The following is a 26,308-nucleotide window of genomic DNA, read 5'->3' as shown; positions in this document are numbered from 1 at the left end:
TGCTTTGAGCAATACAAAGAAATATAACATTGGTCAGTATCCTTCATGAGCTGAAAGTAATTGGGATGACAAGATATAACGATATAAAAGGTCATTTGATTGTGTATGAAATAAAGACAGATCCTAATAACAAATCCTAAACAGATTTGGAATAACTAACCTAAACATTGTTAATGTACATGGTTCAGAGGAGCAAGATCAGTTCAAACTATGACCATCAAGGGAAATTTTACTAAAAAACTGTAATTTAACTGATCTTTGAAGGATGGTTCAGATTTGGAAAAGCAGAAGAGTCCGGAGAGTATTGTAAATCATAAGAAAAGAGGTAGTTACATATTGAAACCAGAAAACACTAGACATACTTGAGGGCTAACAAATGAGCCATTTTAATTACTCGTGGTAGCACTGGAGAAATACCAGGGTTGGGTGATAATGAAGCTTTCAGGATAGATAAGATCTCTAAAGGAAGAGGAAAGAAGAGTAAATAATGGGAAAATAAGACTCGGGGGAAATATTTAATATTTCATAAATATTAAGAAAATAACATAGGCAATAGAACTGAGGAATTGTAATTCAGACATAGAAAATTGGTATACTATCAAGGAAATCTGGGTGGATGCATTTATGATAGCAGCCAGGGTTGTCAGCACTTGTCAGTTGCTTGATGATAGATTGAGGGAAATAACTGACAAAAGGTTTTCGACTGTAACAGTTGGAAAATCTTTGGTAAATTTTGGATTGAGGTTTTAGGAGAGTAGTATAGGACAGGAACAATATTTTAAGAATTCTGGAATTATGTGGATGCAACTGGAGATAGTGGCATCTTTGAGAATTGACAGTAAAAGAAATAGAATATAGGTGGTGGTGGTGAAGTTAAGTGAAAGGATGAAGAAAATCTTTAGGAAGAAGCGCCTGAGGACAACTTGAAATATACTTGAAAGGATCATGACCCAAGAAGAAATGCGTAGGAGTAAAACTGACAAGTGGGATTATTTTTAAAAAGGATTTAATATACTGGTTTCTCTGATGTGGAAGGGAAAGAATGTGAATTTAAGTCAAGAGAAAAACTACTGTAAAGAAAAACAATTTAGCATGGAAAATTAAAAGCAGGGCTTTGGAGTAGACAAATTCCACTTTGGACCTTCTTCGTTATATGCTGTTTGGTGAATTTCATAAGTTCTAAGTTTCCGTTTCATCATCTCTAAAGTGGAGGTAATAGTACTTGTCTTTTAAAGGTATTTTTGAGAAATAAATGAGAAAATTTTATGAAGTACTTAAAAGTGGCCTGTATAGTAAGTGCTAATAAATTAGAGCTATTACTATCAACATGACTATTACTAGCAGCACACCTTATGTTTATTGCATTCTTTTAAGAGTTTTCATATGTGTTATTCATTTGAAATGTCTGAAGTATTGTTACAGAAGAATATAAAAATGGGTCAGACAATACAAGGATCTCAAAAATCTTTGAGAGGGTAAAAAGTGACATGGATAAAAGTCCCGATACAGAGCTTAAGATCAGTTTAGCCTTGTGTAGGACTAAGTCGAGGATAGATTGGAAATAGGAAAACTAATGGAAAGGCTGTTGCTGTTGTCCTTGTAAAAGGTAATAAAGCCTGAACAGGGAGGACAAAAGTAGGCAGAGAAGGGAGGTGGTGATGGCACATAGTGGGAGCAAATTAGAGGAAGAAAACAGGATGTTGAGCATTCTTTGGGAAACTGGAATAATTATGGAACTGATTCACTGGAGTTAGAGAAGAATGAAAGATCAGTTTCAGGAAAAGTTGATGAGAGTGGTTCTGGATACCTTGAATATGAGATGTTAAAGGAAGGAAGAGGTGAAGTGATTAGTAGGCATATGTGGATTTGTCCATTGAGCATCTATGAACTAAAAGTCATGTGTCACTAGAGGCATGAAATAATCTCAAAAGAATTCTCTATCTAGTGGAGAGACAGATATAAATAAACAATAATTGCTTCTCTGCCTGGAAAGGGTCCTCACAGTCTACATGTAAGGTCATATTTGAACTGAATTTTGAAGTGGCAAAGAGAACTACCATTTATTGACATCTTACTGTTTTTCAAGACATTCACCAGGCCTTTTTCATATATTATAACATTTACTCCCTTAATCCTAACATGTAGAAAATTATGTAATGAGGTTACATAGCTAATAAAGTGATGGAATCAGGACTCTTAACCAGGTTTTTGTCTCACTGCAAATCAGGACTCTTTCCACTGCCCGAGACTGCCTCCCATCTTGAAGGATGAAAAAGAGGAAGTTGAAAACTCAGGTTTTAGAGTCAGACATTACGGTACTCTCTGGGCTGTGATTTTGAGCAAGTTATTTGATTTTTAAAGTTTTAAAAGTACTTGGAATATAGTACTAGCACTTCCTAAATAGTAAGTGGTAATTTAAAAAGAGTAAGAGTTTGTTAGGGTGCAAGTCAGGCATTTCAGGCAGAGGAACTATTGTTACGAAAAAGGTGGGGAACATGCTGTGTTTGGGAAAAGACAAACGGTGAAATATGGCTGGTAGTAGGGAAGGTGCGAGGGAATGTAAGACCTAGAGCCGAATCATGGAGGTCTTTATGAAAGCTCAGGAGAGAAGTTGGGAGTAGAGACACAGTTTTACATAGTATTGACATACTTTTAATAATTTAAATAATTAAAAGTTTACAAATAACTAGTTTTTCTGATGAAGTTCACCTAGGAATAGATTATAGCAGAAGAGCGCTGAGGCTAGAACCCTGGAGAATGCCTGCATCCACTAAAAAGACTGAGAGGAATTCAGGAGGTGAGAAGAGAGTGAAGTATCAGGGAATGGGAAAGGAAAAGAGGGACAGGTTCAAAAAAGATGGATAATGAGCAACCTGTCATTCTCCAAAAACAGATTTTTAAGCACTGGCCTTTGAATGTAATATAAGAACAAGATTTATTGAAAGAGGTATTTTATTAAAATGGAGATAGAGGTAAGTTTTGCAGAGAATTAAATAATAAGTAATAATGAGCAAGTGAAAGACAGCAGATAGTGACTTGCCCAGGAAAGTTGGGCACTACATGGATGATGATATAAGGGAAAATAAATGTTTGTTTTTTTTCCCCCTAGTTTTGGTAAGGTGGTTTAGCATGTATGTAGATAAAGTGGGAAGAACTTATTAGAAGGTGATTAAAGATAACAAGGCAGAAATTAATTCTCAAAATAAAATGGATGTAGAATGGTAGAAAGAGGAGGAAGCTATCAAAGGAACTTGAGGTGCAAAGGAGAATTGGGGAAAGTTTGGATCCAATGATTTCTGAGTTTTCAGTCCACTAAGAGAAATCAGGATCATTTGAGGTGGAGAGTTGGGGTTGATTGGGAGTTTGGAGGAAAGAAGAGGACATTTTAAACAGAAAAGAATGGTTGATATGTGGTTCACTTAGTGTATTTCTGCATATAATTTCTCTAATAAAAAGGGGTATGGGGCATAATAGTTTTCTCCAGTGAGCAGCCAACTAAATAGCATAGTGTTTGAATTACTGAAAATTAAGATAAGTGGGAATAAAGTTGGGCAGAGATGTAGGTATCTTATTGCATGTAACACTGACTGTTAAAACTTGTACTGCTGTGGCAGGAACCCAAATGTTTCTGTGCCCTTCAGTGACAATGTTAGAAGAAAGACAAAGCACCTGGAGATCCTCCACAACTCTGGAGAAACCACTGGGAACTGTCATCTCTGATATTTAGCCTGACATAAGCAGCCATCCTTAGATTTTCATCAGTGCAAGAAAATTAATCTCTAGTTGGGTTGTTGTCTCTCTTATCTGCTTACATGTTCTTTTTTGGAGTCATTGTGAAAAAACAATATTACATCCTAGTTGAGTAACCTTGGACAGATTACATAACTTTCTTAACCTCAGTGTCATTCTCTGTAAAAAGTCAACATAGTAATTATGCCTGATTGGGTTAAAAATTAAACAATATGACAGGCTTCGGGTACATGGTGGATAATCAATTATTTCCCTTCCTAAAACCTTATAGTATCCTCTTCAATACCAGGAAAGAAATTTTTTTCACTCAGACCCTTCCTTTATCCTGAAGGTCTCTCGATCATAATTGTTTCATTCTGGAAAAAGATGTTTTCCACTTGTTTCAGCCTCACTCCATTGATGTGCTGCTGCTTCCCTGTTCTCCTCAGTGCAATTGACTCAGAAGAAATGGAGTATTCTAGCTATGCTGCCATCATAGTTTGGGCCAGGGCCAGAGTGACAGAATGGGCCCAGACTCCACAAGGCTGAGCAGAAGAAGGGCCTCTGGACTAAACCAGGATTGTCCAGCTGTTTACATTGCTCATCCTGGCCTAGAACTAGCCTCCTACTATTAAAGTTCCTAGAAAACAGCATTTTTCTGATGTTTTTTTTTTTTTTTTTTTTAAGGTGTCAGGATTACATCAAAGCTTAACAAACACACCATAAAAGAAAATATTTTGAGGTCAAATAAATTTTTTAAATGCTATATAGTATATCTGCTTCTCATTCATATGCACAGTTAAATGCTTTGAAAAATGGCACAGTAAAGAAACTTGTTGAACTAGATTCACCCCAGTATCTCTCAGGCTTATTGAACTCTAGAGCTCTCTGTTTGAGAAATACCCATGGCTCTTCTGGTTCTCATCTGCCTTTTTCCTTTAAGTGCCTAACCTCAGAAAGAGGTTGCATACCTCCCAGACATGTAGAGACAGGTCAGCTCTGGGAGCTCATGTTCCCATATAACATTTCACTCTTTGCTTTATTATCTTATAGGCTGACCTTCTGTTGGCATGCTTGTTCTGACTGATTTCTTCTTTCTTCCCATATAGTCCAGTGCATGGAAAGCTAACAGAATGGAACACAAATCAGGATCCCTTTCTTCTAGTCGAGAATCTGCTTTTACCAGTCCAATCTCTGTTACCAAACCAGTAGTACTAGCTGGTGGCGCAGTTTTAAGCTCTCCCAAAGAGGTGAGTGAAAATAAAGCCAAGCAGCCCTTTATAAAGTTGCCATTTTCCATTTAGTTTTACTGAGATACACAGTGTGACATGTACGACTCTAACTCCGTTTCTTTTGTAGCTATGCTTAGCTCAAAGTCATTGCTTTACTGGTGATTCCTGTTAGCATGCAAAGGTGGGCAGTAGCTCGGTGAGGTAGTTGCTCTGTGGTAGACCAGGATCGGCCTGTGTTAGACTGAGATTATGCTGGTGTCTGTAGAAAAATCATAGAGGTCCTATATAAGCCATCTAGTCTTAATTGTAAAAAACCAGCAAAGCTGAAATCTGTTTAAATGATAAGGACAGTTTATTTTTGTAAAAGAGTGGTAAATAGGCTATCAGATTCTGGAAATCAGTACCATGTAGAAGTGACCCAGAGAATCCCAGTTCTTGCTCTTTGCAATCAGAAGCAACCTATTTATGGTATTTGCCCAGAGTCCCTCCAGCACTACTCCTCCAATTGAAATCAGCTCCTCTCGTCTGACCAAGTTGACCCGCCGAACTACCGACAGGAAGAGCGAGTTCCTGAAGACTCTGAAGGATGACCGGAATGGAGACTTCTCAGAGAACAGAGACTGTGACAAGCTGGAGGATGTAAGAGCATAGGATTTTTCTGGCACAACATAGGTGTTTTCTTGTGTTATTTGTGTGCTCTTTTTCCTTCTTAAAGGAGAAAGATGAGGCAGGTTTTTAAAATGTACGGAGAAATGTCTATAGGAGTAACAGCCTGTGGTAGAGTGAGTTTAATCCTTTGTTCAACAGATTTCAAATTAGGGCTTATTTTAATAACAATTGCCTCGGGACTCGTTGTCTTTAAACAGAGCAGCACTGATCAAGTCTTGAATTGGTTAGTGCTATAAGAAGTTGGTAAATTATAGAAACTTTTGTCAGTTAGGATTCTATTTTATTGCAATATAAGAAAATAGGTACCTAGTAGCTTCTGCCACAGTTGACATAACTTTAAGATGGTGACCAGTTGGTATCCTTTGGAAATCTTAGCAAGGCGAGCAAGTCCTCATTTTTAAATGGGAAAAATTTGTGGGTTGAGGTTGTCTTCTGGAAAGCACTTCCCTGGGTTCTTGCTCCTTAATCTTAATAGATTTCATATCTTGCCACAAAGGATTGTTACACCAGGTGTCCTTCCTTTCTGTAATGCAGCTGGAGGACAATAGCACACCTGAACCAAAGGAAAATGGAGAGGAAGGCTATCATCAGAATGGTCTTCCTCTCCCTATAGAGGAGGAAGGGGAGGTCCTTTCGCACTCTCTGGAAGCAGAGCACAGGTGAGAATCGGATCGCAGGACATGCTGGGAGTGGCCTACAAGGAGCTTGATCATACTTAAGGAAACATCTCCAGTTGAGTCCAGCATACAGAGAGAGGTGCCCATGAGTGCCATAAATTGTTCCCCAGATTGGCCTGCTTCTCAGTGAGCATACGGATTCAGCCAGCTTTTCACACTCCTCTCTAAGGCTTTTGTGTAGCTTAGTTTCAGACTCAGTTTATGGCTTCAGTCATAGAGGGGAGAGGGGAACCTGGTTTCTGGGACTGTTGTGCTGTCCCCTTGGATCCTCCTGGCCCAGCTGAGCAGATAAGGGGCCTTGAGGGATGAGACGCCCATGTTTGCAGCTGGTTCTTTAAATGAGGGCCTGGAACACAGAGCAGCCAGCTATCTGGGCAACCGGATGGCACGAGGGGCCTGCCAAATATGAGCCTCCCGAAAGGAGGCTCCAGTGCAGGGGAACATGAGAGGTCGACAAGATCAGAAGGTTATGAGGGAGACCATAATGCCATGAAATTGAAAGAGAATTTCAGTACATGTGGAGATTTGCTGATTTTGTTCGCAAGAGACAGAAGTGATTTTTTCCTCTGTTTTGTCAACAGAGCAGAGAGGGCCCTTGCAGTTTGGCTCTTTTCTTTATGCTGTCTTATTTTCTGCCACTTATACTGGCTTTTCTCTGTAGCTCTTAAGCTCTAGAAAGAGCACCTGTGGAGATTAATTATAAGCACCTAAGTAGCAATAATTAAAACTTATCCCACTGGGGAGAAAAGAACCTAAGGTTCTTCTCTAACATCCAAGTAGGTACCATTACCCCTGGGCATGGAAGTTTTCTCTCTGGTAAGTCACGGGCTTCCCACTTATGCTCAAAGGCGTCATGTTTTCTTTGCTTGACCTGCCTCCTCCAGATTATTGAAAGCAATGGGATGGCAGGAGTATCCAGAAAATGATGAGAATTGCCTTCCCCTCACAGAAGATGAGCTCAAAGAATTTCACATGAAGACAGAGCAGGTATGTCATAGACCTTTCCTAGAGACCAGTTAACAACTAGGAGAATGAGTCAGGATGGTCATTGCCTTTAGGGAGCCCAGTTTAGGGTGAGAGAATGACCTTAAAAAAGAAAATAAGAAGTTGGCATTGTAGAAGTGTAGAAAAGCATCTCATTCTCCCTAGGCAGTAGGGATCTCCAGGGTTGGGTACAAAAACTAGATCAGTAGTTAGCAGATTTCAAAAGGTAGCATGCTCTTTCATCCTGGAAGCTTTAACCCCTTATCAGAACCACAAAGGCCCTTGGTGCCTAGGAAGCAGGCTTACTCTCCTCTGCTGCCAGCCCTGTGGGTTTCGTCTGGTACTCTGGCCAGAGCCAAGAAGCCAAACTTGAATTTATTCAACAAATGCTTGGATTCTTTCTCTGAGTGAAATACTGCCAGACCTTAGGGTTTACAACAATGAACAAGACCAGTGGGTCTCTACAAACCTCATGGATCTTATGTCTAGCAGTACATATTTAAAGCATAAATAACAATTGTGTTAAGTCCTATAAAAAGAAAATGCAGGCTGACAAAGATTGCTACTCAGAACTGTTTCGCCATCATTGTCATCACTTGAGAACTTGTAGAAATAGGGAATCTCAAACCCTACCCCAATTATTTTGACTCTTAATCTGCATATTAAATACATCCTTAGATGATTCATTTGCACATTAAGGTTTCATGAGCACTGCTATAAGAAATCTTCAATCTCAGAGGGTCTCCCTCTACATTCTGCCTAAAGTTGAAATGAGGCCCAGCCTTTTCTGGGTCCCATGAACCAGTGTGGTTATTGATGTTTGGTTTGTTTCTTCTCTGGGGCCTGGCCTTTCCTAGCTCCTGTGAGCCAATGTATTTATTGATGTTTTTTTGTTTTTTTTCTTTTTTTCCTATGGTTACTACAGCTGAGAAGAAATGGCTTTGGGAAGAATGGCTTCTTGCAGAGCCGCAGTTCCAGCCTATTCTCCTCTTGGAGAAGCACTTGTAAAGCAGAGTTTGAGGACTCAGAAACGGAAACCAGTAGCAGTGAAACATCAGATGATGATGCCTGGAAGTAGGCAGTTAAATCTAACCCATAAACTCAGCTCTTGTGCTTAGGGGATATACAAAAGAAATCTTTCTTTCCTTTTCTTATGTTGTCGAATATTTCATGCACAAGGGAAATAATCATATCCCAAAGAGAGAGCAGTTGGCTTGTTTAGCTTTTGTTGTTCTTCCCTGTTATCTGCTTCATACAGAGAAATTTGTGTGGTGGGAATTTTTAAATACACACTCACACACAGTATATATGGGGCGATGCACAGGTGGGAGCTGGCAGTGCAGGGAGGAGGAGACACTGGTCTGCAGCAACAGCTTCCACCAGCCCTTGGGGCACTCACCCCTGTGCTCAAACAATCATTGTCAATGACAAAGTGACTATTGAAGTTATAATTGTATTAAATTAATGCTAATAATTTGGATATTTTATTTTATTTTTGGCTGCTGGGTAACGTTAGCCCTTAACCATGCATATGTGGGTTTTTTTTTTTTTTTTTTTTTTTTTCTTCTTTTTCCTTTTGGGTACAGCTGTAAAATATTTGGATATAGGAAATGTGTTATTCTTGCAGCCTTGATATTCAGGGTGGATTGTAAAATATAAATTTTTGTGAGATTTCAAAGATTAAGATTATTTTGATAACATTATTTACAGATTTAAAAGATGTGGCTATCACAAGTCTTGAGGGGGAAACTACTGCATAAAATAACTAACTTGGAATAAATATTTTGCATCAGTTTGGATTGTCTTGTGTAAGTGTATTTTCTTTCAAATTAGATGAGTAGGTTCTTTTTCATGGGAAAATACTTTCAGCAGTCTGAAGGAGATCCGAATTCAGACACACCATTTCTGCTTTTAGTGGATACTTTTTGATGCAGAAAAACCTGTGCAATAAATTATCAGTAATGAAATCAGAAACCCAAGTCATTCCTGAAACTGTTTTTCACTGCCTGTGTCCTTAACAATGTACATATTATAAGGAAGGTCTGTGCCTCAATTTTCCTGCTAAATAAGAACATGGGGGGAATGGGTTTGAGCCAGTGCTTGTTGGGTGACCAGTGAAGGAGGCAGGTTTTTTCATTCAGCAAATACTTTCCAAGCTCTCGTGTGTCCCAGGCACTGGGCAAGGCTCTGGGCATATAAAGATACCCAGGCCAGTAGGGAAAAGAATAAACAGTTATGTTAAAAATGAAACCTCAGTCCAAGATCTGATAGATGAGCAGAAGGCAAACAGACATTTACTGACACTGGCACTCTCTGGCTGTCCCTATAGTACATAGTCCCTAGTGCATATACAGGTCCAAGATCATACTCCAATAGGAGATAAGCAGGCCTGATTTCATGTTAGAATGATAACTAGAAGTGTGGGCTCCCAAAAGGGTACAGACTAAATACAGACACCAGAATGACATTTGCTAGATTATAAAGGTTAGGAAGGCAGAGACCTCCCTATCTGCTGTACTGTATTAGAGTCTCTACTGCTGGTGGTATAAGCAGTGTGTGTGCAAGCTGTGGAAATGGTGGTTGAGATACAACAGTAAAAACTATATCATACTTCAATGAATATATGTTTTTAAAGACATTTTATGTACTAATACAAAAAAACTTGACATTCTTGCATCTTTTTTTTTTTTTTTAACACCTACAGCACCTGCTATTCTTAGGTGGTCTCCCATCCAAGTACTAAACAGGCCCTACCCTTCTTAGCTTACAAGATCAGATGAGATCAGGCACATTCAGGGTAGCATGGCCAACATTCCTGCATCTTAAAATACAGTCGTATGCCACTAATGTTCCAGTCAGTGACACCATATATATGATGGTGGTCTCATCATAGTGGAGCTGAAAATTTCCTATCACCTAGTGACATAGCCATCATAATGTAAGCACAATGCATTACCAACATGTCTGTGGTGATGCTGGTGTAAACCTGTGCTTCCAGTCATCTAAACGTATAGCACATACAGTTATGTACAGTACAAAATACTTGATAAAGAACTTCCTACTTTATGTATTTACTATACTTTTTATCAGTACTTTAGAATATACTCTTACTACTTATAAGAAAAACATTTGCTAAAAAATAGTATGCTGTGTCATGCAGCAGCCTCATCTCATACTTACCGAGTCTCATTTTTCTCTTGTGTTTGATTTAATCTTTTTTGTACAGTAATATGCAGGTTTGTAGCTTAGGAGCAACAGGCTATGTACCATACAGCCTAGGTGTATAGTAGGCTATAGCATCTAGGTTTGTGTAAGTGACGTTCGCAGAAGGACGAAATTACCTAACATGGCATTTCTCAGAACATTCTCATTAAGTGGCATGTGATTGTATTATAAAATGAACTGTTGCAAAAGTATTAAACTGGAAATGAGTAGGTTAAGAGAGAGAATCCTGCCTCTTTGGTCTTGGGCCTTACCACTTACTAGCTTTCTCAGAACGAATTCCTAAAAATGTACCCTTTTTCTCACTTGGAATTAAGCCGGACAGAGATCACATCTTTTGAAACACTTTGCACCTTGCTGCCGTTGGTCATACCTTGACATTACATGGTGGGGGACAGACTACCATAAGTCCCTGTTTTGTTTAGAAAAGGGGACTGGTTTAGAAACGGATACCTCAAAGCTCCTACCTCTGATGTATACATATATCTGGGGAAGTAGCAGGGAAATTTGGCCAGCATAAAAGGGTCTTCTTGGCTCCTGGCCTGTCGAGTGAAGAGGTACCTTTCTGAATCCCTTTTTTTTTTCTTGATTCTCTCACCTGGTAGACTCATTTTTTCTCAGAACTTTTCATTTCTTGTGCTGTGCTGATTATCCTCCCTTTACAGCGGGAAAAATGGGAATCAAGGAATGAGTTGAGAGCCGGCTAGCCTTGGTGGGACTTTGTTATGAAAAAGCTGTGGCCCAGTGCAAGGAAAAGCTTTTCAGTCTAGGGAGAAGACATGGTGGTGCACTCGGTCCAGCGGATCTGTCTCTTCAACTGTTTGGATGGAACAGACCCACTGACTCCCCTTCTCGCATCCTCCAACCACCCAAAAGCCTATTTTCCAGCCACAACTTTTGGAACTGTCTTAGTGATCCTTGCCGTCCATTTTTTTTAGCTTAATTCCTTATTGCAGAGCAACCATGAGTTCCCAGATTTCATCAGAACTATCCCAAGGTGGAGGCCACTGTCAACCCCATGGTCAGCCTACATCTGCAGGCCACCTATACTTACCTTTCTCTGGGCTTCTATTTTGACTCAACGATGAGACTCTGGAGGGCAAAGGCCACTTCCCGAGTTGGCTGAGAAGCAGCATGAGGCCATTAAGTAGCTCTCAAAGACGCAAAACAAGCGCGGTGGGTGCACCCCTCTTCCAGGACATGCAAAAGCCTTTCTGAGATATGTGGGGTAAAACTCAGGATGCCATGGAAGCAACCATGGAGAAGAACCTGAACCAGGCCCTTTCAGACCTGTGTGCCCGGAGTTCTGTCCATATAGACCACCCCCATGCCTGACTTTCTGGAGATTCACTTCCTAGATGAGGTGAAATTCATCAATAAGATGGAGCAACCACCTGAGTAAACTCCGCAGGCCAGCTGGTCTCCAGGCTAGGCTGAGCGAGGATCTTCAAGAGGCTCACCCTCAAGCATGACTAGGATCCTTTGGAGTCCAGAAGCCTTGTGGGGGCCCCTGTGCATCTCTCTGGTGCCAGGCTTCTGCCTACGCCTCTCCCTGCAGCCACTAAGCCTTTTAAACACCCTGGAGCCCTCTCCCACACTCTGGACCAAATAGAAACAAAGCTTTCTGTGGTCATTGCTAAAGTGCCAGTGACCAAAATGAAATTTAATCCCTTCATGACTTCTGATGGGAGCAAGAACCATAAAAGATATTTGAATGCACCTTCCCACGTTCACGGGAAGGTTATTCTCTTTCCAAAGAGCTGAGATAGACAATGTTCAACCCGTGCTCATCTGAAAGAATAGTAAAGTTTAGGTTATGCAAGGACACTACAAAGGGAAGCAAATTGGCAAAGTAGTCCAGGTTTACAGGAAGAAATATGTCATCTACACTGAATGAGTGCAGTGGGAGAAGGCTACTGACACACCTGTTCATGTGGGCATTCACCCTAGCAAGGTGGTTACTACTAAACTAAGGCTGGACAAAGACCGCATAAAGGCCCTTGAATGTAGAGCAAAATCTCGCCAAGTAGGAAAGGAAAGGGGCAAATGTAAGCAGGAAACATTTGAAAAGATGCAGGAATAAAATAATCTTACATACAGCTTTCATTTAAAACTTGAAGAAGAAAAAGCTTTTTACAGAAGTAAAAAGTTACGGTTTCCTGGCAAGAATGCTCCTAAAGGCAGACCGCCTTCTCTCCCAGGTGTTCCAGGAATGGAGAATGACACTAACTTGGGTTACATCCACTTGAGCAAAACGAGTAGAACAAGATGACACTTCCTTGCCAGACCCTATTAAATGCCCTATGATGAAGTATGTGATGTAGACCTAGATAATCTAGGAGGCAGCTGTTTGTTTCCCTTTATTTTAATATAGGCAGGAAAACTGAGGTGTAGTGTTAGAGACGTACCCATGTTCATGCAATGAGGCAAAGCAGACTTGTGACACTTTTTCAAGCCAGGAGATCCTCCCAAAGGTGGCCAAACCTTCCCCACCCATTCTCCAGACCTGCCCAGGCCTGTAATCGCTGCCCAGGCAGCTAAGGCTCCTCCCCAAACAAACGATATTGTAGACCCAATAAACCTGGCTTTTCCTCTCTGCCTCTGGCTGTTTCATCTTCTTATCTCTCCTGCTCTCTGCCCTCCCTATCTTTTGCAGGTCTTGGCTGGTATCAGAGAAAGGCTTCTATCCCATGGCCTCCCACTCCGGGGAGCCAGGACTCCTGCCCTGTGGGTCCTGCGACATGGTTTTTCGTTCCTGGGCCTTGTTGGCCACCCACACGCAGCGCTTCTGCATTGGCCGTCTGACCCGGGAAGTAACCCTTGGAGTACAGCCCTCAAAAGCCACTGACCCACAAGGCCTCATGGTAAGGGGATCCTCCATGGCCAGGTGGGGGTGTTCAAGCGACCCTAACCCTCAGGATTCTTCACTCCACACCCTGTCCCTAGACTGTGCCACAAGAATACCAGGGCCTCCCAGAAAACGAGGCCAGCAAGTCGGCTCTAAAGAGGCTAACAGAGGAGGTACACCTGGCTTTACCCACACGCTCGGAACTGAGCATGCTCCCCAAACTTATAGCTTGTGCATGAATCAGGTTAACCCTACACGGAGATCGGACATAGCGGATTACTGTTATCTCCAGGTACAGCGGCTGCGGCTGTACCTGCAGGAGATGCGTCCCTGGATAACAGAGATTGCCAGGGATTCAGGGGGACCCTGGAGGCGTTCAGAGGAGCCAACTCTGGGCCCCTCCTCCGAGGCTGCTGGGAGCCCCGGCGAGCGGCTCCGGAAGCTGCACCGGACTCACGCGACGCGCGTTGCGGAGATGGAGGCACAGAGCCGGACCCTGGAGTTACGCAGCGAGGGTGAGGGGAAAGGTGGGGGTGGGGGGGATTAGGGACCCACCCCCACCCCGTCCCTCGCCCCTTAGACTGAGGTTGCTCAGACTCATTTTCACATGGTCCCTTACTCAGAACTGAACCGGCGCCTCCGAGGTTTGGCAGGAGCCCGGGGCGGTATATCACGCCTGTTAGGCCTGGAGCGGGAGCTTCGAGAACTCCGGACAGAGGCCGGGCGTACAAGGGGAGCTCTGGAGTTGTTAGGGACGCGCATTCAGCAGCCACAGCCCGAGGCCGGGTGAGACCAGGCGCGCGGGACCCCGGAGCCGCGCGGCGTGGGCCTGCGGACGGCGCCGGGGTCTGGTGGGGCGAGGCCTGTGGGGCGGGACACTTGAGGCTGGGTCCCGGTACGGCGGGAAGGCAGCCCGTGTGAATTCGGGAAGGGGTGGGTCGGCCAGAGTCCGGGGGTCTGAATCCGTGACGCGGTCTCCCGGCCGGTCGCGCTCCACTCCAGGACCCGGCTGAACTTGCAAGAGGCAGAATTCTGTCGTCCGGTGCTACAAGACAACCCAGGGACCCTGGCTGCTGAGATCAGGTGAGGTCTGGGGCCGGAAGACGAGCATGGACGAAGCACTGATCAGTCCTGGAAAGATGCTGCTGCCTTCTTGTTCCCTACTCCCTAGGGCCCTGCATGAAGCCTACATTCAAGGTGGGGGCCGGGATCCCGGAGTTCTGGGCCAGATACGGCAGTTGCAAGTGGAGGCATCAGCTCTGGAGCTTCGACGGTCTCGAACCCGCAGGGGTGAACAGGAGGGGCCAGCCAGGAGGGCCTCTCAGAAGCAGTGGGCTTAGTCCTGGGAGGAGAGAAGGGAGGTGATGGAGGGCATGTTTCTCATGGTAACCACCTAAGCAAAAGCCCCAAGGTAGAAAACCTGGGTGCTCTTCGAGGCCGTGGTTAGAATGTTAGCTGACAAGTCCAGCTTTGTCCAAAGCAGTAAAGCTGGAGAGCTGCTCAGAGCCGGACCAGCTGGTCACCAGAGGACAAAGGTGACAAATCAGACTTGTTCATCGCAGGAAGACCAGCAGGTCCCGCATTTGGGGAGCTTCTAGTAGTGGAGGCCGAAAACCAGCGCCTGGAGGCGGAAATCCTGGCTTTGCAAATGCAGACACGTGTAGGCCAGGTGCCCTGGGGTCAGTGAGCACCCCCCCAATCCCACCCCACCTATCTGTCCCCAGCAGGCTGGGGTTAGAAGAAGGGGTTAGAGGAACTACGCATGGGGAATGAGACTCGTGTTTGTGCCCTGCCAGTCTGTGTTCATCCATATCTCCAGGTGTGTGTGTTTGTGTGTGTGCACACTCAGCTATCAGGAGAGTGGTATCTCAGCCCAGCTACTTGCTGTGTCCTGCTTAGGGGAGCCCTACTCTTCCTCTGCACCTAGGGCCCAGGGAACCTCGACTTGTGGCCAGTCTCAGCCCACATCTGAGATGGAGGGACAATCCCCCGTGCCTCCCACCTCCAGTGGCACCCCCACTGCCACCGCTTCCACACTCTACAGGCGTCCTATTCTTGGGTGGCACAGAAAAGACTGTGAGGACCCACGGCATGGGGCAGGGGCAGGGCTCTGCTCTGTGCAGTTGGGGTAGCACAGACACCTAGGAGGGTTCCTGGAGGACTAAACTCTTCCCTAGTCACAGCTTCCTGGAGCCATGACCAGGAACCTGGGCCTGGATCCACACTTCCTCCTGCCCACAACTGACGTTCTGGGCCCTGCACCCTACGACCCAGGGTGAGGCCTGCTCCCTCCCTTTGTAACTTAGTCACCGCTGCTGGTTAAGGAGACCCACTAGGTCCAGCTAAGGTTGGGGAACTGGCTGGGGGTGGGGTAGGTAGGGGTGAGGTGTGTGTATGTGTAGGTACACTGAGACCTGTGTTCCACAGGGCTGGCCTGGTCATTTTCTATGACTTCCTGCGTGGCCTTGAAGCTTCTTGGACTTGGGTGCAACTAATGACTGGCTTGGCCCGAGATGGACGGCATACAGGAGGGACCACAACTTTGCCCCCAGCCCTTTGCTTGCCCCCACCTCCAGCTCCTGGGCCCATGGGTAACTGTGCCATTCTTGCCAGCAGGCAGCCTGTACCCAGGTCAGTAGATGGGACTATGACTTTGGTGATCTTCGCCACAAATTACTTCATCTGTCTAGAGGGCCACTGGCTCTGAGGGCCAAGCTCTAGACTATAGCCAGTTTGGCTTCTTTTCATTTTAGACTGCCACCCTCACCATCAGTATCCTTGGTCTGTGAGCTACATGTCTGGCACGGGCTGGCAGGGGCTAGGGCACCACAGCCGAAGGCCTGGGCCTCACTAGTGCTCTTTGACCAGGATCAGAGGGTGCTAAGTGGCTGTTGGCGTCTCCCACTTCGGGCCCTTCCTCTGGACCCCAGCCTTAGCCTTGGAAAGCTGAATGGGATTCCCCAGGTGAGTATGAATGGGAACCGAATATACTCAAAAGGTACAGGTGCAGTACCATTTCACCTCTTTCCAGGTAGGTCAGGCTGAGCTCTTTTTACGGATGGTGAATGCCAGAGATGCAGATGTCCAGACACTGGCAGAAATCAATCCAGCAAGTGCCCACGAGTACCAGTACCCACCTGTGGTAAGGGCTCAGAGATAAGGACAGCATGGGTATAGTTGGTATGGTTGGTTCATAGCCAGCCTTTGTTGACCACTGTGTGCCAAATCACTACCAAATGCTTTCTGTGGACTAATTCAGGTGACTCACACATCCCATTAGGTATTAAGTAAACCAATAAGGAAATCAGAACACAATGGGGGTTAACTTGGTTTAGTTGAAACTTATTAAGACCCTAGAATCTGTTAACCTCTGCATAAACCTTTTGCTAAAGATCTGCGTTTTCCCTTTTCCACAGGTGTCCAGCTCATCTTCACTGGAAGCCAGTTCCTTTGCCCCAACAGGGGGCTTTGTTGACCCCCCTCCTTCTGCAGAAGAGCCCCCTTGGCAGCAGAGTCAAAGGTAGAGATAAGGGTTTAGGCCCGCACCACTGCTTTGACCCTCCCCACCTCCCACCTCAGCTTTTTGAGTTCAGAATGTGGATGTGAATAGCTTTACATGTACAGGACTAGGGTCTAGTGAGGCCTTAAGCTTTATTACTGTTCTGAATCTAGAAGCAAACAGAAGACAAAATATGAGCTCCAGCCAGAGCTATACCACCTTCCACAAGTACTTGGCCTTTCTTTACCTGTTTTTTCTTTGTAAAACAGATTAAATGTTGGGTGCTTGCAGTATAACCTGGCACATACAAAATTCTGTGAGACACTCGATTCCAGCTAAAGGAACTTGATAAACTGGATTTTTTGGCTAAATCCAGTTTTATTGCCGCACTTCATTTGAACCCATGCTTTCTCAGGACATCCTCCAAGAAGCCTTCCAGGCTCTCGATGTCCCCATAAACAGGAAACTTCTGTAGCTTTAGATTCCAGGGCAGTGCCCTAACCCAATGTTCCTCCCAAGTGGCGTGGGGGTGTCACATGTGAAATCTAGCCATAAACCGATGTTGACCAAAGGTCAAAGGCCTGAGAGTAAAGACTGTAGGCCTGACACACCCTCGACGCCCCAAAAGCCTCAAGACTTGCAGTACAAGGGCATCGTCGGTTAGTTCACAGCCAGATTCTGCAGCCACAAGTTATAACCAGCCCAGAAAAACTCCACAACTATTTTATTATTTAGAGCAGCAGTCCCCAACCTTTGTGACACCAGGGACGGGTGTTCCTATGAGAATCCAATGCCTAATGATCTGAGGTGGAGTTGAGGTGGTGATGCTAGCGCTGTGGAGCAGCTGCAAATACAGATGAAGCTTCACTTGCCTGCCAGCCACTCACCTCCTGTGGTGCGGCCTTGGTTCCTAACAGGCCACAGACCTGTACTGGTCCTTGGAGAACAAAATATCATCTGAAAAAACTGGTTGAAATGGCAGGGCTACCCCTGCCTGACACTGGGTACTAACCTGTCTGTCCTTGTAGTAAAGTTGCCCTGTGGGTGTCAGAATTATCAAATCCCCTTGGGTAATGAAGGGCAGGCAGTTTGGAATTCAGTTTCTAGTGCCTGGTACATAGGTTCTTAAATTAAGGATCAGGTCAGAGGCAGCTCACTCTTCACACTAGCCCTGTACCTTGAACATCAGTGAGGACCCAATGGGATGGCTTTAGTACAGGTGCCATGAGAACCAGCACCTTTAGACTGGGCAGCCAGTTTCCACTTTTAAACCACACATTCCACACTAAAATGTCCCAGGTAGCCTAGGATCCCACTGAGATCTTAAACACCAAGTCCAGACCAGGAGCTTTTTATAACATCTTTATTTGAGAAGTCAAAACTGCAGACAGGTAACAGTTTAGCGTTGATATATTTCAACTTTCTTTGTACAGAAAATAATATAACTCAACCAGCCAGCCTCCCCAGATTCTTCCAACCACATCCAAGTGTCCACTGTAGTCAGTCCCTTAGCCACTTTCAAACCAGAAATCTCAATTCTCTACAATGAGCACACCAGTTTTCCTCAAGGACTACCCCACCCCCAAGTCTTCCTCAGAGTTCTTTTACTAGAACAGGAGTATGGCCCCAGTTGGAGACTACTTGGTACCATTCAAGACTTGGCTTAGAGGCTGTTATCAGCTCAGAGTCCATCATACAGTATCAGCACCAAAGAGCAAGATCTTCACCAAGTCTTGTTTTTATAGCTCCCATCCAGGGACAGCACCACTGAAAGTTTGCAAGACAGCTGGGTTCAGTCAAGTATTTAAAACAAAAATAGCACCATTGAAAGACAAAGGGCTGGCAACCACACCTGATCACCTCCACATTAAACAGACAGGAATTTGGATTATTATAACTTTCCAGAGATAGTACAGAGTGGGGAGTACCTTTGGCCACTATATAAAACACAAGTGCTCCAAGGCACAGATTCAGCCAATACTTAAGAGGGGAAAAAAAAATCAAAGCCTCAACCTTTGCTTACAATCTTTATTGAAGTTATACAAAAAGAATCCCCCAAAAGTGAAAAAATACATTATATACAAAACACTTTCCCTTGGGAGGAAGGCTCTGCTCCCTCTTAACATGCAGTGCTTTCAACTGTAGCTCCAGCCTCCACTGTCCCCTCCACTGCTGCCCGGCTTTCAGCCTGATTCTCAGCCTGGAAGATAAACAGGGAGCCTGGGCATAAGTGACCCTACTTTAAGCCATTCTATCTTTTACAACGAGTAGGCTTCAGTCAGAGGAAGTAAACACAGGTCCCCTCAACTCCACTTTGCTCCTTACACTAACACGGCAATGACCAAAATATAAAAGCCATTTCTTAAATTCTCTAACAGGGCTGGCAGAGCCAATGTTCAAACATGGAAAAGAGCAAGCAGAAGTGACCCAATGGTTTTGCCATTAAGTATCTTCCCCTACATTCATTAGAGGGGGACCTGTGTGCTATGTATAAAGTTTACATTTGTCAGTGAGACGTCCTACATTCCATAACCAAACTGTTTCCTGTTGCACTCAAGCAATCCAAACAGGCTCAAGGTGAGAACATGCACTTGGGAGGACTGGTTTCCCCAGGCCTGAGAACAAGGGGAAATGAGGCAAGAGTCCAAGCCCTGCTTAACTGCCCACCTCCTCCTCCATGTTTTCCGAAACTTCATTTCCACTGGAGACCGCATCCCCACTGCCTCCATTCACTTCCAACTCTTGTTTGGCTTTCTTTGCATCATCTTTTCGGGGGCTCTCTTCTTCTGGTTTCCTCTAAAGACAGAATTGTGAAGTCTTCACAAATACACTTAATGTTTTTAAAAGAAGTGTAAAACAAGCCCTTAATGCTCCCCCTCCCTCATGGTGCAAAGATCTTGAACAGGATTCATATAGCTCTAAGGGTTTCTCCCTAGACAGATGCCAGCCTGTACTCTGCAGAACTGGTCTGTCCCAACACACCAATTCGGCCTTTCTAATGGAGGGTTGGGGTGGGGGGCTGAGTACATCTGAACAGCAACCAAATCGTGAGAGTAAGAAAGAGATGACCACACATATATTTACCTTCTTTCTGACAAGGTGAGAAATATCAGTCACACAATTTGATGAGGAAGCACCATCTGTTGGCTTTCTACTGGCAATCTGGCAAAAAGGAACCCTTTTTTTTAAGCAATGTACAGCTATATATGCGACAAACAGTGAGGCTTAATATTAAGTAGCAAAAACAAACAAAACCACCTGAATACTCACCATGGACACTGAAGAGCCTCCTCCACTAGGAGTGAAACCTGAAGTAGAGCTCTCTACCTATGAAAAATGACAAACCCCAATGGGTTCCAGGACAGAATCCACTAAGTCACCCACAGTCCTACATTAGGTAGCACAATCCAAGAAACTGATTAAGACCTCAAATACTAGCTGCCTCCATATAAGTAGCAACATTGTCCACCTCCCTCTATCCATACCTGGGGCATAGGCAGAGTGTAGATATTAAACTAAACTCTCCAGTGCTCGCTTCGGCAGCACATATACTAAACTAAATCCTCTATTTCCTTTCATCACCTGCAGGGTAGAAAGGAAGCTTACATCCTAGCACCCAAAAGCAGAGCCAGGCAATCTAAGGTTAAAAGCCTTCAATACAACCTCACTAATCAATATACAGAGTTCTCAGAGACAGAAACAAGCTTAAAATTACTTAAAAAAAAAAAAAAAAAAAATTGACTTACACTGTCAGATGTATTTTAACATACAGGTACTATCATGCCCATTTTACAAATGAGTCAACTAAGGCAAAGAAATGTTAGGTAAACACACCTGTGGTCACATGTAGTTAAGTAAATAGCAGAGACAAAAGTCAAACCCAGAGTCTGGCTCCACAGTGTATTTTCTTGAGCATTAAACTATCTGACAGGAATAAGATACGAGTTCTCACATTCCCTCTGACCTCCACCTCCTTGGAAACCAAGTTATAACTAAGATTCCTAACAAATAAAACACTAATGCCATGATGCCTTCAACAATATCAAACATGCTATTATCAAAACTTTAAAAGAAAACCAAGCCAACCAGAGTTGCTTTCAGAGCCAATTCAGCTACATTCCCACTACGCTGGGACTCCTTTGCATCTTCTATTTTCTCTCTAATTTCAGGTAGCAGTTCCTTCAGCTCCTCAATTTCTTTCTCATATTCAATAGGTGATCCTTCAGCCTCCTTCATCTGCTCGTTTAGTACAGCTACAAAGAACAAGCTAAAGTTATTAGTAGGTTACCACAAATGGACCCATCTTTTTAACAATGTCAGTTACTGGATCCATCAAGACCATGAAAATACCTAATGTTAACTCACCCATTCTCTTCTCAATGACTTCAATAGATTTGCTGAACTGTGCCACTGCCTCATCATACTGAGAGTTGTATCCATAGGCCAAGCCTAGCTGGTAGTGGGTCTCTGCAAGGAGACGGTCATGGGCATCCAGATACTGCTCTTGCAGGTTTAAGCAAGCCTGGAACTCCTCCACAGCTTGGACATAATTCTCTAATGAAGAGAAAAAGAACAGCAAACAAACGAATAGCATTTAATATTAAATTTCAGACCATTCTGTGAGAATGTGCCTGTTTTACATTTCATTTTTTATTGTAACATCCCTAGGACCTTGACTATAAAAAAAAAAAATCAAAATGACACACACACACACACATAAAAACTTACTAAAAGACTTTCAGTTAAGAGTATCATTTAGAAGAGGCTGTTTACTGTCCTAGGAACTATAGGGAACCCAAACCTGTGTCCTTTTAAAGCCAACTGCCCACAACTTATCATCAATCAAGCTGGATTTCAAAAAGAATTTGAAAAAGATGGGGGCAGGGGGTGGACATTAGGAGGAGAGTAAAATGGAAAATGTATTACCAGATTCAACACTAACTTCTCCAAGTTTAAGATGTGCCTGTGCAGCATAGAGCTGAGCTTCTTTTGTTTCTTGCCTAAAAGAAGGAAAGATGATCAGAAATCTTAACGGCATTTGTTCAACCTTAACTGGTTTCTATTTTCAACCAACCAAAGCTCCCAACCTGAGCCTTGAAGCACCAAGAGTTTTACCTTTTAAAAATTATCTTTGCTAAATCCAGCATATCCCAGGCAAGCTCTAGGTTCCCAATCTCCTCCTCTTCATTTTCTTGAAGAGACTATAAAGTATATCCAAATTATTGGTATTAGGTAGAAGCACAAGACAGGCATATTTAGATTACAAACCTAAATATATAACTTAGTATGGCTTAAAAACTGACAGAAAATTCAAAATTTGGACTTTCTCCCTAAAACCTACAGGATGGGTCCCCTACAGAGTTTCTACTCCAAATCCCCAATCCCTAACCAAGAAACAGGTACCTATAATAATCACACCTATACTAGTACGCCAGTCCTACAATAAGAAAGCAGACAATCATGCTGAATAAATAATAATTTACCTTGTTTTCAAGAACTGAATCATTTGGTGCTTCTTCAGCCTTGTCATTTTCTTTATCTTCCTCTTCTGAGCCCTCGGTTTCTGCAAGCAAAAATTCCTCAGTACTGTGAATACTAAAGATTATCTTCTAACTAGTCAGAGATTCCAATAAACATCTGTGAAATAACCTACATTCTGAGGTAGGACAGGCTGAGCCAAATCAGTCAACATTAGAACTGGATATAAATATAAGGCCAGTGATTACAGTCTAAGACTTAGATTGGAAAATCTTATAGTGTCTATAGTTCAGATCTTCAACAATCAAAAGGCTACATGTCCCTTCAAAAAATTAATGGGATCATTCAGATAAAGAATGATTAGCTGCTACTATTGCCTTATTCACTAGCTAGAAACTCCCATCTACTCAGCCAGAAACAGCTGGAGGCATCCTCAGCCAGCATTCTTGGCATCTTTAAGTACTTGTTAAATAATAACAATAGGCTGAAAAGTACCAAAAGTTAAATTACTCCAGTCCATTCAGAGCAAGAATGCTCAAGAGACTAGCTTCCTATAACAGCATTGTGGAGAGAAAAGCATAGCCCTTACCAGCTCTCACCAATGAGCATGCCACAGACTCCAGCCAGCTTTAGCACGTATACAATTTGAGTAAACAGTACAAGAACCAGTTATTTTATCCTTGTACCATGTTAAAATATGCAGCCATACTGATGCCACATTTTACTATAATGACATACACTCACAAGTCAACTACCTGTAAGGACAGATGCTCATAAACAGCACCATACATCACTTCAAGTTCAGAAAATTGTGATCAAAATGGGCTTTTGAGAGTACAAACAATGAATCAGGTATAATGTGCCTACTTCTGACATCTTTCATTAAGTATATTTAACATTAGCAAAAGAGCACAAATACTATCTCCTGACAACCTACTATGAGAGTACAAACATGGAAATTAAACCTTAGAGCCATGAGGTCAGGTTAAAGAACTTTTATCTGTATAGCAAGCAATACTGCTTCGGGAAAAGAACAAGCACATAAAATTCCTATATGTTATCAATTAGTAGGACAATCTAAAAAGTTGTCTAAGAGCCAGTTACAAGTTACAAGCTAATTAACCTCTATGAGGAACAAGCCCTTTGTTATCAAGTGGCTCACTTTTCTCCTATTGATCAGATAATTTAGCTCTTCTGAAATATAAGTACCCACCACCACACACCATTATCTTTCCATACCCAAATTTCCAAGTGGTTTGTATACTTAGTTCCCTCTTTTTAGACTAGATGGGTGGTTCTACTGACTCTGATAATGAAGCCCATCGTCCAACAGGATATGCAAGACAGGTGAAGCAGATCTATGTATTCTCGTAAAAAAAAAAAAAAAAAGCCTCCCACTTTTCCTTCTCAATTTGCAGAAAAAAATTGACAATGTTTATTATTATTCTATACTCTTCTTAATGACCTACTATCTGTTCCTGTTCATATCAGAATGTTAGAAGGTGACATCTAATTTGGCATAAAATATCTATCTAGAGTTTCACATCAACTTTTTAAATTAAAATTCTGATAACGGTCCGATAAAAACACTGATTTTTCTTGAGAAATCTGTACTACCTTAATGAAATGGTAGAGAGGGAGCTAAGTTAATGAGAAAGCCATTACTTTACACAACACTTTCCAACTAGGTAACCTGTACCCAGGTATTCATGGGAATGCTTTTATGTCCATTAGCTGCTAAAATATTTTCCAAGATTCTCTGAAAATACAATCTTCTTTGTGGTATGTCTATTATCATCTTTCAGAGAAAAGGATACTGTTTTATACCATTTCTCTTGATCCTGCAGCCTCTTTAAAACAATATGGGTACAGAGAAATGCAAACTAGAAAAATGACTCTTAAAGGCAAAGTAAAGGCAATCTGCTAATTAGTTAATTCTAGCACTCCCACAGGATAGTCAGGTAACCACTATAGATTTGACCAGTAGAGTCCATCTTTTACATGGCCATGCTTTATGCTTACACTATTAATATTTTATTCACTTACCAATCATATCTAGTGTGACAATCAGAAAACAAACCAATTATCTTTATAGGGATATGGAGAGCCCAAGAGGTGGTAGGAAATGGAGTTTTAAGAGAAAACTAGTAGTGTTGCCGCTTAAATTCCTAATTAGAGGCAAGTTAAGAGAGAGTGGATAAAAAGTGCCTTCCTCAGTGTGAGGTAGCTTGGGAAGAACATAATTTCAAGTCAGATCTAGGGTTGGATTCCAGTACTGTGACTTACTGTTTGACCCTCAATAAGTCACACAACCCCAAAGCCTCAATTTCCTCATCATTATAACTGCAGTCATACTACCTACTACATAGCATTATTTTGGAATCGAAAGTAATGTATGCGAGAGAGCTCTAACAATGAAGATCAAGACGGGAATTTTTTTAAAATTGAGGAAATCAGTTCTGTGCTTTAGCTATAAACAACTTCTAAAGCCCATAAGCAGTCCAAAGGTGTCACCATTTAGCCTAATCACTTCTGGTTACCATGCTTGTTCTGGCTGGAGTGCAGGGACCTGCACATAGGTAGAAGGAAGTTTTCCAGAATGAGCTGCAAATATTGATGATGAGTCTTTGAAAACCTAAAACCTAAGGGAACTGTTGAAGTAGTCTGTAAGTTATACGAATAATGATTAATTGACATATACCTGTGGTTATTAATACCAACGTTAAATGAACCTTATTGACAGCAGAATCCTCAAATGATAGTACAACTCAATTCAGACGTGCCAATTACGTAATTACGAATTAGAGGCTTTATACATCATGATGAAATTCAATCATAATCAGACTAAGTACTATACAAAGAAAGCATCCATACTTTGTTTTCAGTAATAAAAACATTTGGCAGCCAAAGCAAGCATAAAATGAAGGGAGAAAGGAGCAAGAGGGCTAATGGTTAAATTTATCTTTTGAAGGGGCTAATTTAAACTAATGTGTAAAAGCCTCTAAATACTACCTGAATTAAAGAAGGTCACCAGAATTCTTTCTCCAGTGATACAACATTCAAGGGCTAACTGCCTTTATTTAAATGGCATGCCTGTTTAAGTGTACCAATTCAGTGGATTCTACTGCTCTAATCCTGCTTCCTAAAGCAGAGAAAAGGAACCATGTGAACAGTAAATAAAAATAATCCAGAGGCATGCAAGTGAACATCCATTCAGCATTCTCTGCCAGCCTACAATTAGCCCACTATTCCCCTACCCATCCCACTCCTGCCAACCACTTTTATTGGCTAGTATGGTACAAGTTACTGATAGCTAGCCAAGTCTCAGAAATCACAGAGGCCTATTTTGCAGTTAGTAAAAGCGTTAGTTTATAAGCCAGCTAAAGAAGACTTGCTTTGGATTTAATTTGCTCAACTTATCCCAACTTTCTTAAACTACCCCGTTTTCATTTAGCCCTTTCCTAATCCAAAGGCAGACGGAAAATCCTGAATGGAAGGCTGACTTTTACCCAGGATTAGTGAGTCAAATCCAGAATGTACTCCACCCACTGCAGCTCTTGCATATCCCGGTTACCTTCACCCTCTTTCATCTGTTCTTCTCTCTCTTGTGTTTCTTCATTAGCAGCTATCTTATCTTTGTCTTCAGGGGATTTCTCAGTAGCCCCCTGGGCTACCTTGGTCTCAACCCCATCTCCAGCTGCCCAAGACTCTTCTACGGACTGCTTAGTCTCCTCCTGGTTAGGAACCAATTCTGCCCTGACCTCCTCCTCTAGTCCTGAGCCATCTTTTGTTTCTGTCAATACTTCTGCATGAGTCTCTGGTTCAAGAGGAGTCTGATCTGCAGCTGACAATCCATTGACTGCACCATCCTGAAGGAGAACTGTGGCCTCCTGCCCAGGCTTCTCAGAGACTTCTGATCTAGCTTCTGCAGCTGAGGCCTCCGTAGCCTCTGCTGTCACCTTTGGTGATC

At 42.9% G+C, this 26,308-nt stretch overlaps 3 protein-coding genes and 2 pseudogenes across 7 annotated transcripts in view; 3 read left to right on the top strand and 2 right to left on the bottom strand.

Annotated features, from left to right (window-relative positions):
- Positions 1-9,090, top strand: part of GPBP1L1 (GC-rich promoter binding protein 1 like 1) — a 42,693-nt gene extending 33,603 nt beyond the window's left edge. For all 4 annotated transcript variants that reach the window (XM_006919140.3, XM_015595193.2, XM_006919139.3 and 1 more), the window contains exons 8-12: positions 4,839-4,979; positions 5,442-5,600; positions 6,165-6,289; positions 7,192-7,294; positions 8,217-9,090. In XM_006919140.3, the coding sequence (XP_006919202.1) occupies positions 4,839-4,979; positions 5,442-5,600; positions 6,165-6,289; positions 7,192-7,294; positions 8,217-8,369 (681 nt within the window). In that variant the 3' untranslated portion in view covers positions 8,370-9,090. The remainder of the gene's footprint in view (positions 1-4,838; positions 4,980-5,441; positions 5,601-6,164; positions 6,290-7,191; positions 7,295-8,216) is intronic.
- An 896-nt stretch (positions 9,091-9,986) lies between these two features.
- On the bottom strand, positions 9,987-10,105 carry LOC112485969 (annotated as a pseudogene).
- Positions 10,106-12,169: 2,064 nt separating this feature from the next.
- Positions 12,170-12,596, top strand: LOC102890180 (annotated as a pseudogene).
- Positions 12,597-12,726: 130 nt separating this feature from the next.
- On the top strand, positions 12,727-16,967 carry CCDC17 (coiled-coil domain containing 17). Its single transcript, XM_006919432.3, is given in 14 exon segments — positions 12,727-13,377; positions 13,460-13,534; positions 13,654-13,876; positions 13,985-14,147; positions 14,364-14,444; positions 14,533-14,651; positions 14,924-15,040; positions 15,289-15,407; positions 15,539-15,636; positions 15,789-15,992; positions 16,115-16,325; positions 16,393-16,503; positions 16,778-16,867; positions 16,869-16,967. Coding segments are annotated over 14 exon segments (1,884 nt in total). The 5' UTR covers positions 12,727-13,203.
- Positions 16,968-18,207: 1,240 nt separating this feature from the next.
- NASP (nuclear autoantigenic sperm protein) overlaps positions 18,208-26,308 on the bottom strand; it is a 24,073-nt gene continuing 15,972 nt past the window's right edge. Inside the window, exons 7-16 of one of the 2 annotated variants that reach the window (XM_006919137.3) lie at positions 25,913-26,308; positions 22,344-22,423; positions 21,976-22,061; positions 21,787-21,860; positions 21,226-21,414; positions 20,947-21,113; positions 20,131-20,187; positions 19,945-20,022; positions 19,528-19,656; positions 18,871-19,060 (exon numbers count right to left, since the gene is read on the bottom strand). The exon at positions 25,913-26,308 is cut by the window's right edge and continues 8 nt beyond it. In XM_006919137.3, the coding sequence (XP_006919199.1) occupies positions 18,980-19,060; positions 19,528-19,656; positions 19,945-20,022; positions 20,131-20,187; positions 20,947-21,113; positions 21,226-21,414; positions 21,787-21,860; positions 21,976-22,061; positions 22,344-22,423; positions 25,913-26,308 (1,337 nt within the window). In that variant the 3' untranslated portion in view covers positions 18,871-18,979. Of the gene's footprint in view, positions 19,061-19,527; positions 19,657-19,944; positions 20,023-20,130; positions 20,188-20,946; positions 21,114-21,225; positions 21,415-21,786; positions 21,861-21,975; positions 22,062-22,343; positions 22,424-25,912 lie in introns of both variants that reach the window. The other variant, XM_015595182.2, reaches the window with a different exon arrangement.

Source organism: Pteropus alecto, unplaced genomic scaffold (assembly GCF_000325575.1).
Source record: "Pteropus alecto unplaced genomic scaffold, ASM32557v1 scaffold25, whole genome shotgun sequence".
In the NCBI taxonomy this organism is placed as follows: Eukaryota; Metazoa; Chordata; class Mammalia; order Chiroptera; family Pteropodidae; genus Pteropus; species Pteropus alecto.
The sequence above is the reverse complement of the archived record's forward strand: the minus strand, read 5'-3'. Positions and strand labels throughout refer to the sequence as shown.